Source organism: Lonchura striata, chromosome 3 (genome assembly GCF_050655825.1).
Source record: "Lonchura striata isolate lonStrDom1 chromosome 3, ASM5065582v1, whole genome shotgun sequence".
Taxonomy (NCBI): domain Eukaryota; kingdom Metazoa; phylum Chordata; class Aves; order Passeriformes; family Estrildidae; genus Lonchura; species Lonchura striata.
This window is the reverse complement of record NC_140705.1, coordinates 33,462,778-33,473,377: the sequence shown is the minus strand read 5'-3', so window position 1 is coordinate 33,473,377 and position 10,600 is coordinate 33,462,778. Positions and strand designations below refer to the sequence as shown.

Below are 10,600 nucleotides of genomic sequence, written 5' to 3'. Positions count from 1 at the left end.
GAAAAATATAACCTGTCTTTTCAGCTAAACAACTTGAGGAAGCTAGTGAACAATAAGAAATAATCATATGAAGAAAATAATTTTGTCAGCAATTGAAATTCTGCTGAAGTGAATGTTTCAAGGAAAAAAAAAAGAAAAAAAAACTTCTCTAAATGTATTGAACAGATCAGTGATTGGAAAACTACCAATATGGTGAAAAGAACACCTCTGGTGGGCAAGAAGCTAAGGAATGAGGAAAAAAATCTGTCTTCTTTTCCAGTCAGTGTTCTTAAATTTCTCTAATGAGGAATATATATATTTGCTGATCCAGATTGTCTATGAAATAATAAGAATAGCTTTTGGTTGCTAGAATAAATTCCTGATGAGACGTTGGCTGCAGGATCTGGGGCTCAATGAGAATCCCTGCTCAGCAATGCAAAGAGGTTTATTCAGTACAGCCATCATAATGGATGATCTGGCTGGTAAAAGACATGCACAATCACAAGTAAATCTTCAAGCCCTAATATGCCAAGTAGAGATCCTTCTTGGTTTTCTCAGGTTTAGTCTCTCACCTTGCAGAAATCCATTACCGCTTCACAGGATCAGATTCCAAGTGTTCTGGTGGTAGGTAAAACTATAACTGAAAACGCAGTTCCTGTTTGATGAAAAATAAATGCCATCCTGCTGAGAGCAGCTACAGCCTTGGAATCAGCAGCACTTGGAAAGGATGAATTACCCTTATAGCTCTCTCGAAATATCAAGTAATTTAGGAGCTCCTGGTGATTAATTTAGAGCAGAAGCTGCTCTGAGGCACTGGCACTTTCTGTCTCAGCTCTACCTGTTACACCAAAACTCAACCAGTGCCAGTAGTCATGTCTGGAAAATATTTTTCTGGCTGTTCATGTGATCTGCAAGGTTGTTTTGTGCCTCAGTAGATGAAAGAGCTGGACTGAGGTATTCATAAGAAAAAATGGATCACATTAAGTAAACTGTGCCCAAAATTTTTGTGTTCAATCCATTAATTGCTAAGTAATAATAACATCTGTGGTAAGGATGTATTATTTTACCCAGTTTCCAGTTGCAGAGCTCAAACTTTTTCCTAATTCTCAGTGCTAGCTACTGCCATTTGGATTATTAGATAGTGTGCTGAAAAATGAATTCTCAAGTACTATGGGTCTGTATTTCATAGCATGACAACAAAAGTCAAGACTGGTTTTATTGTAGGTGCCAACAGAAAAATGTCTACATGGAAGCTTTTGCCTCTTAGCTTCATAGTCTATGGAGGAGTCTTCAGTCTTCATCAAGTCCAGTCCAAGTCTCCAGTGTATTTAGTGTGTTAGATTGATGACTTTGGTTGTTGCCTTTGCTTTTTTCTTTTTTCTTTTTTTTTTTTTTTTGCTTTTTTTCTACCTCCCTTTTCTTCTTTTATGTGTTTCCCCTTCTGTTGAACCAGACTGCTGTGCTGAGACACAGGTTTTCAGTTTATCACAGGCGGTGCTGCTTCCAAAGGTTTTGATAATTCAGGGGTGCTAGAAAGATAAAGACCAGCAAGTTTGTGAAGTTTCTATCTGGTCACTCAAGAGAGGTCAGTAAGAGTATCAGACTAAATCTGTGGAGTGCAGGTTGCAGAACAACATTGTGCAATCTAGGGATGCTTTTGTAAATGGAGAAATACTAGGTTTTTTTAGGAAGATTTGTCCCAGTAAAGATTTCAGGGCATGCAGTTCAGCTCCCATGTAAGCTGGTATATGGGCTTGTCCAATCCAGGAGGCTGGAACAGACAATTAGAATACTCTATCTTGGCTGAGGGGTATGTCAAGATGTAACTTAATGGGATGGCTGAAAAGCTGAGAGGAAATAAACCTGCTGGGACATCTGAGTCTAAAAGTGCCGCGCTCTCGCCCCGGTTCCCTTTGTCTCAGCCCCGGCTAGCTCTTGTGGGGCGAGGGCGGGCGATGGAGGCACCCTCCGCCGCTCCCAGCTGGGGTTTGGAGAGTGCCTTTGTGGGTCCCGAGCAGCGCTAGCAAGCCTCGCGGTGGTAAATGAAGAGCGGATCCTGCTGGGGGCTAAGTCAGAGTTTATTGTAGCCCAACGGGGCCAAATGTCCTAGAACGGTGCCAGCCAACAGGAACAAGCACAAGGTGCTTGCACTGGCTTATAAACTGTAAGGGAGGGGTATCCAACGACCAATGGGGATAGGGATAGGGGGTGGCCCCGGGATGGGGGGATATGGTGGAGTCTAATGGGGGAAGGATATGGGGGGAGCCCCAGGTCCTCGCCCAATCACCCGGTGCCCTGAGTAGAAGCTTCTGGATGGATGGGAAGGGGCACCGAGTGATAGACAAGGCACCCGGGGGGGGGTAAAATGCCTCTTTCAGGGTGATGGATAGATACTGGGAAGGCGGGAAGGGCGGACAAGGCGGGAAAACTGGGGATAAACCAAGTTGCACACGGGGGTACAAAGGAATAAACCAATACATAATACAGGGATAATAAAACATATACATAACGCAACTCCACATAAAAGAATGATCAGATGTTAAAATTTCAGCTTTATTACTACTTTGAGGCAGAGATAAGTTTTAGATACCTGGAAGTTGTGCAGTGTTACAGCTGATTATCACTTCAGGCTTTTAATACAGCTGGCATCATGTGGAGCTGGGTTCATTCTAGATAAAGTGAGGTTATTAATACCCAATAGTGAATGTTGTTCCATAATATTTTCTTGGATACCTCTTCTTCCCCAGGTATGTTTTAAATACATAAATTTCACTCATGTCTGTTTTCCTGCTGACTGGATTTCTTTAAATTAATCTTGTTGCTGGTCACACTAAAATTTTTGTGCTTTGGTTTAGTTATCAAGCCATACATTTCCTTTTTCAGGCTTTCTTCAATCTTTCAAAAATAACATTATTTATTTATATTTGACAGGCAAGTAAGGTGTGGTGAGGACTTTGTGAGACAGGGAAGGCTGAGTCAGTCTTACTCTCTTAAAAGTAAAATTTAAAATTGCTTTGTAAGTGGATTTCTTCAAACCAAAGCTCTGTCTCTGTGCTCAGAAACAGTAGGTGTTAAAAATATTTTTACTTCCATTTTACATCAAAATAATTTCAATGAAGAAACTACAGAGAAGTATTTATTATTTCGTTGCTTTTTTTATCTAATGTTAAGTCTATAGTGGTTAGATACGTCTGCACATGGAGTACATTCCTATTTTTCACTAGATTGGTATGTATGAACTGGTGAGAAAGTTGGGAAATTCTCATTTCCTTTGTGTATGGAGATACTATTTTATGTATAACATTTTTTCTCCTCTGGGAAAAGCTTTTCTCATCTCTGTGCATTTTAATTCCTTGATATTTCTTAAGCTGATGCTATTGGCAGTCAAATGCAGAGAAGAAAAAACGAATATCTAGAGTGGGAGTAAGAACTTAGCTTGATGCAATTGACTTTCCTTTTTCTGACTTCCATATTGAATCCTAAAGGAAGCTATTATGCAAAAAGTAGGGAAGAGGAGGGGTGTCTTAAAAAAATTTATTATTAGATATAGAAGGTGAGCTAACATAATACAATTCTGAGATCTTTTAGTGCTCTTTCAGTAGATTTCTGTAACTTTAAATGAAAATTATGACCATATTTGTAAATGAGTAATTACTAACAGAGCACTGGCTAAGAGGCAGCAGACCAAGTATGGATAGAGGATATATTAATTTTCACTGCCACTGAACTTCTTTTCTAAGTTTGACATGTCTATTATTCCAGATCTGTGACACTCCTTACAGCAAAAGCTAGTACTATTTAAATCAAGATTATTTTTGCTTTTTTGTATTTGCTCCAAGATTGGAAAATGGGGCCGGGGGGGAGGGGAAGAGCTTTTAGAGACTCAAATGCCAAGCTGATTATACTTTTTCTCCTTGAAAAGGATGCCAAGTTCTTCCATCACACAAGATTTCTGAACTGCTTTTTCTACACCACTGCTTGCAGTTCATATATGTTATGGCTGAGATCCAGGTGACTTCAGTAAAAGCAGGACCAAGAGAGAGAGGGTGGAGTGAAAGGTTACAAGTTCACCAAGAAGCAATTCAAATAAAATTGAATCATAGCATCTTAAAGTAGTTATTTAGAATAAACATGTAGTCTTAAATTAATCACCTTAATTGCCAGGCTGCATTTTTATTCCCTGCCTTGATGGCCACTTTGATGTCTTAAAATTTATTATGTAAATCCCCTGAGAAGTTTCATCTGAATAGTGTTGTTGCAGTCATGCTGGCATGGTAGCGTGGAGGAAGGTTTTAGAAAGGCCTTGGGAATGGTAAACTGAGGAAAAGGATACATTCATGTATGCCCCATTGTTTTAGAAAGGCTTTGGGAATGAGAAACTGAGGGAAAAGATACATTTATGTATGCTCCACTGTTTCGGGAAAGTCCCGCTTCAGCATTCCTCTGTAGACCCCCTTCTCCCCACCCCTGAGCAGTTCCCATTGGACCTGGCCCCTGGGGTGGTTCTGATGTGCCTTAGCTGAACACTGTCTCTATTGTTTAAGACCTTATCTCTTAATTTTGCTGTATAAAACTGTATCTGGGCAATAGCCCAGGGCCTTTGGTCACTGCAATGCTTCAGGCAATACAATCTCTCTGGACAAGCATACCATTGGTCTCTCTTGGTCTCTTTATCTCGAACCCTTGCGGCGACTGAGGCAGCGCCGCAACTCGGACCGTGCTAACCCACACGCTGCCTGGTAAGCCCAGGGCAGCGGGACCGCGGAAAACCCCGGCCCCGGAGGGGACAGCTAGCCGGAGGGTCCCGGGGGGCCGGGGAGGGACGGGGGACAGCGGCGAGTAACCCCCGAGAGCAAAGTGGCGGTCGAAAGAGAAGCAACAAGTGGCGCCCAACGTGGGGCTTTGCACTGGTCTGAGCAAGCCTGCCGCAGCCGTCGTGGACAGTGCACTGGCTAGGAGCTTTTCCAGACACCGCAGTGTCACCGCGAGCTGCAGAGCGGGGAGCGGTGTGAATAAATCGCTACGCAGGCTGTCGGCTCTGCGGGGAGAAGCTCTGGGATCACGCTGGTGGTGTGAGGCACTTGCCTCTCCACACAGCCCAGCAGGACTGTTGCCGTGGAGACAGACGCCGATTTCTGTCCGGCGAGGTCGTCACGGGTCGGACGGCACCTCTCCACACCCGGGAGACCGCCCGGGGTTCGGGAACCGTTGCTGCAGTGGTGTCTAAGGGACGGCGGTGGGTGAGTCTCGTACTGGGGGGCAGGGGCCCGGCCAGGAGACATCGGCTCCTGTGTGCCCACGGGGGGACACGCCAGCGCGCAGGCGTGACGGGAGTCTCCGTCGTAGCTTTAGAACTTTGGGTTTGCTGCAGTAATTGGTTGAGATTTGCTGTGAAGCCAGCCATGGGTGTTAGGCTGACTACACAGCAGAAAGAGATTTATAAACAAGTTCAGGAGCCCCTGCTGAGTGCAGGTGTCAAATTTCCTAAGAGCCTTGTAAAAGAGTTTGTCAGATGGTTATCAGTAAGTTTTCCAGAGATAACAGAGCAAGTAGTGAGAGAAAGACGATTTTGGAAGCGTGTTGGTGCAGTGCTGAGTGAAAGGACAAAGGCAGGAGATCCCTCAGTGAAAGAAGGTTTTATGAGAATGTTTTTGGTCGTTTACGATGTTGTGAAAGAGAGTGCGGACACTCAGGGCGCCCAGGGAGCAGAAAAGCGCCCTGTCGCGTCCCCGGTGCCCCCCCGCACCCCCTGCGGTGAGAAAACTAACTGTGCAGATGTAGATTTAGTTTCTAACCCTTCTCCGCCTCCTGCTTTCGCTCCCGCAGCTGAAAACCCATGCTTTGCACCCCCCATTCCCCCCCCCGTGCAGCCTCCACAAGATGGAGGTGGCCACGCGGTTTTCCCTTCTCTATCCCCGCATTCCCTGCTCCCTGTGCCAGCCCAGAACATGCCCCCAGCCCTCGCATTCCCCCCTCCGCCTGTCCCTGACCCCAACCCCTCCTCCCTTGCGGCGGTTCAGCCCATGATCCAGCCCACATTCCAGCCCCCGGTCCAGCCCTCAGCTCCTCCTCTCGCAGTTGCATCACCACCCCCTGTCCCTGTCCCTGCCCCGCTCCACGCAGCCCCACCGGCTGCGGCCACTCCCTCACAAGCCGGCCCTCCTCCTCCTCCCTCTCCCTCTCCCTCTCCCGGTTTCCCTGGCAAGGGCAGCGCCCAGGCTGTCAGCCGGGAAGTGCTCAGAGAGACCGAGCCTGCGTTCTTAGCCCCTGTGATTTATAATGCCAGGGGACAGAACGCCAAATGGGAGCCCCTTTCGTATGATAGTATTAGGGAACTTTGCAAAACGAAGCGTGAGTTTGGGGAAAGAAGTGAATTTTTTAAGAGCATTTTGAAAGCTACTATATGCTCCAAGACATTTGTCCCCGCTGATTTGAAACGTCTTTTCAGTTGCTTGCTCCCTCAGTCTGAGTTTAGATTGTGGGAAAGAACGTGGAAAAGACTTGCAGCAGATCTCCTCCCAGAGATTCTGCAAAGTCCAAGCCTTTCCACAGATATAGAGGATGAAGAAATCACTTTAGAACATCTAGTGGGTGAAGGTGATTGGAGTCAAGCTGAGAAGCAAGCAGCAGGCATTCCCAGAGCAGTGTTAGACCTGTCCAGGGATGCAGCAGAACGTGCATTTTTTAACATGTCTTCTAAAGACCCTATTGTCTCATATACCGCTTTAAAGCAGTCTGTTTCAGAACCATTCATGGATTTTGTGGATCGAGTGCGAGCCTCTGTGGAAAAGAGGGTGCAAAATCCAGAGCTCCAAGACCAACTTATATTAGAACTGGTCACCACAAATGCAAATGAAGTCTGTCAGCGAGTCATCCTGGCTCTTCCATCATCGCCTCCCCCCACACTCGATCAGCTCATCAAGGAGTGCACCAGGAAAGCTATGCTGATGACAGAGGACTCAGTGATAAAACCACGGGAAAGGGTGTTTGCTTCAGCAGCAGCAACCCCCAGGACTCCTGGGTTCAAAGGGCCTCCTCGACAAGGGGGGAAGGCGGGAGGGGAGAGAATCATTTTCCTTTATACTGGCAGAGCAAAATGTATCTTTTTCAGAGTTAGTTCACTTTGTTGTATGATTTTATCTTTCTTTCAGACTAGCAGAATGTCAATTTCCACATTCCTGCTCATCGTTTGGTTCCAGGGAATGGTCATCTACCCTTCCATGGTGGATGCATGGATTGTTCCACAGCCCAAGAAAAATGTGTGGGTCACGCTAGCCCAAGCCTTGCAACAGGATCATATGTGTTTGTCCACTGCCTCAGCAGAAAATCCGATGTCCACATGTTTAATAGGGGTTCCAAGTAAGGGGGATGAGTTTCCAATTGATCTGGTCCGTTTGCAAAAGCAGGTGAACGAAAATAAAATACCTAAAGGTGCAGGACAAGTTGAAGCACAAGTGCGAAATCCCCTCATTTTGTGGCAAGGGTGGGTTTCACATTTGCCCACTGCTGAGGGGGAGCCCCAGGAATTAGAACTCCTAGGCTCTGCAAAAGCTGAATTTTGCATTCAATTTGATTTTTCCCCAACCAAAGAAGTAAAATTATATGAGCATGTCAAACAGTACAAGGTAGAATTCAGAGCAGGTCAATGGTGCACAGCTGTCTACAAGCTGAAATTTGCATCCACCACTGATTTCCGTCCACGCAAGCTGGACAAGGGAATGTTTCTTATCTGTGGGGACAGAGCGTACCCAGGAATCCCATCTCGTCTTATTGGAGGTCCATGTACTTTTGGGCATCTGACCCTTGCTTCCCCCAACATGACCCAAATTCCAATTGGGCAAGCAAGAAGTGGGAAAAAAATTACTAAGCGGAGTGCAAGCCAATTTGATGAACATTGTGATGCAGAAATTTATCATTGGGCAAAATCCAAAAGAGTTGCTGTCTCTGTGTTTTTACCATGGGTTGCAGCAGCCAAAGCATTGAGTGAATTAGGCAATCTAGAATGCTGGGTGACCAAGCAGGCAAATTTAACATCAGCAGCCCTGAGTGACCTCCTAGAAGATGAGGAAATAACCAGGAAGGCTACCCTCCAAAATAGGGCAGCTATTGATTTCCTGCTGTTGGCACATGGTCATGGATGTAAAGAATTTGATGGGTTGTGTTGTTTTGATCTGTCATCTAAAGGACAGAGTGTCCACTCGTCCATTCAGGAAATGAGAAGCCTCATTGGGAATGTGAAGCAAGAAAATGAGGATTGGTTTAAAAATCTGTTCAAAGACTGGGACCTTTCTGGGTGGGCAGTGTCTCTTTTAAAAGACATCTTTTACTTTCTAGTTGCATTGTTTTTAGTTCTGTTAGCATTTGGGATTCTGAAGCGGATCGTCTCCAAGGTCATCACCTCGAAGCCGAAGGCTTCTGCGCCGGTTTTCATCGCTGCTGCCGCCACGGAAAGCGATTGGTGGGAAGACGACAAGCAGAAAGACACTGCAGTTTAAGAGCCACAGTTTACCTTCTCCCAAGGCATCGTTCATCTTAGTAATTGAAAAGCGGGGAATTGTTGCAGTCATGCTGGCATGGTAGCGTGGAGGAAGGTTTTAGAAAGGCCTTGGGAATGGTAAACTGAGGAAAAGGATACATTCATGTATGCCCCATTGTTTTAGAAAGGCTTTGGGAATGAGAAACTGAGGGAAAAGATACATTTATGTATGCTCCACTGTTTCGGGAAAGTCCCGCTTCAGCATTCCTCTGTAGACCCCCTTCTCCCCACCCCTGAGCAGTTCCCATTGGACCTGGCCCCTGGGGTGGTTCTGATGTGCCTTAGCTGAACACTGTCTCTATTGTTTAAGACCTTATCTCTTAATTTTGCTGTATAAAACTGTATCTGGGCAATAGCCCAGGGCCTTTGGTCACTGCAATGCTTCAGGCAATACAATCTCTCTGGACAAGCATACCATTGGTCTCTCTTGGTCTCTTTATCTCGAACCCTTGCGGCGACTGAGGCAGCGCCGCAACTCGGACCGTGCTAACCCACACGCTGCCTGGTAAGCCCAGGGCAGCGGGACCGCGGAAAACCCCGGCCCCGGAGGGGACAGCTAGCCGGAGGGTCCCGGGGGGCCGGGGAGGGACGGGGGACAGCGGCGAGTAACCCCCGAGAGCAAAGTGGCGGTCGAAAGAGAAGCAACATAGTGTCACTGTGAGAGCTTGGTGAAAACATGGGGAAAGACTATGTTCAAGGCATGGAGGATCTTGCAGTGGGTCCTGGAAAAGAGGGCAAAATATACAGTTTATCTACCTTGAGTATTTTCAGCACCATCTCTCTGTCTAATATCTAGGCACATGGTGTGATTCCTGGGACTGTCCTGTGCAGGGCCAGGACCTGGACTTTTTTGTTCCTTCTGAGTCCCTTTCAAATCAGGATATTTTATAATTATAGCTTTCATAGAGGTCAGTTTGTTGTCTATCCATGTCTTTCACAAGAGGCAAGGTCACACAGGGCTCCTGTATCTACCATCTGCTGCCTTTCTCCATTCTCCATGGATAGATTGAGTGCCTTTACAAAAATAACCCAAACAGAATTTTAAACATAAGAAAAATCAAAAGTTGCACCACAGAAAAAAGATAAGAGGAAAATCTGGACTTGTAAATTTCATACATGGGTTGGATAGCACTAAACATTATATCTGTTTCTGAAATCATATGAACAAGCCTCTTTTTTTAGTAGTATTTTAAATAATAAGTGTTATGAGTTTCCTATTTTATCCCTTGTTAAAATGCAAGGAACTCTGACTTGGAAGAAAGCATTTTCAATGAACAAGCTGGCCCTGCCAAGCTCTTGCTGTTCACAGCCTTCGTTGTGGGTCAGCGGGTTGTACTGTAGCAGCACCTCTTGCCATGGGCTGTGTCTGCTGCTCACAGGAGTGGAGTGTTTTCCCTCAGGGGCAAATTGCTTCACTTGTCTTTTGTTCATTTGCACAGCAACTTTCTCCCCCCAGCCTACTCCCTCCTCCCTAAGGAAACTGCAGGGAAAACTTGAAAGAATATCTCTGTGTGTTTTGTAATGCTTTCTTGTTTTGCTGGCTGGGATCGTATCCAGATACCAGGTAATAGGTACAAATTAGACCTGCTGATACAGCAGTGTGCCCAGGTGGCCTAGAAGGCCACAGACATCCTGGCTTGCATCAGAAACACTGTGGCCAGAAGGACCAGGAAAGGGATTCTTCCTGTATATTCACCAGTGCTGAAGATGTGCCCATGGGTGCTGTGTCCAGCTGTGGGTGCCACAACACGAGAAAAACAAGAAAGAGATTTTGGAGCCTGTCCAGAGAAGGGCAGCATAATTGTTGAGGGCTCTGGAGCACAAGTCTTATGAGGAGTGTCTGATGAAACTGGGTTTGTTTAACCTGGAGAAAAGGAGGCGCAGGGGGTGCTTATCACTCTGTACAACTCCCTGAAAGGAGGGTTAGCTGTTTCTTCTCCCAGATAGCAAGAGATAGAATGAGGGGAAATGGTCTCAAGTTGCACCAGGGGATATTTAGATTGGACATTAGGAAAAATCCCTTCATTGAAAGGGTTGTGAAGCATGGAAACAGACTGCCCAGGGAAGTGGAGGAGTCACCATCCC

The 10,600-nt window shown here is 45.9% G+C and overlaps 1 protein-coding gene across 1 annotated transcript; it reads left to right on the top strand.

Annotated features, from left to right (window-relative positions):
- The first annotated feature begins 5,003 nt into the window (after positions 1–5,003).
- LOC144248656 (uncharacterized) lies at positions 5,004–8,929 on the top strand. The gene has a single exon (XM_085574780.1). It carries the CDS (start codon positions 5,382–5,384, stop codon positions 8,472–8,474), a length of 3,093 nt encoding a protein of 1,030 aa, XP_085430906.1. The 5' UTR covers positions 5,004–5,381; the 3' UTR covers positions 8,475–8,929.
- The last annotated feature ends 1,671 nt before the right edge of the window (positions 8,930–10,600 follow it).

Bases quoted from the DNA above. Each gene is read 5' to 3' on its own strand.
- LOC144248656 (XM_085574780.1), top strand. From the start codon at position 5,382: ATGGGTGTTAGGCTGACTACACAGCAGAAAGAGATTTATAAACAAGTT.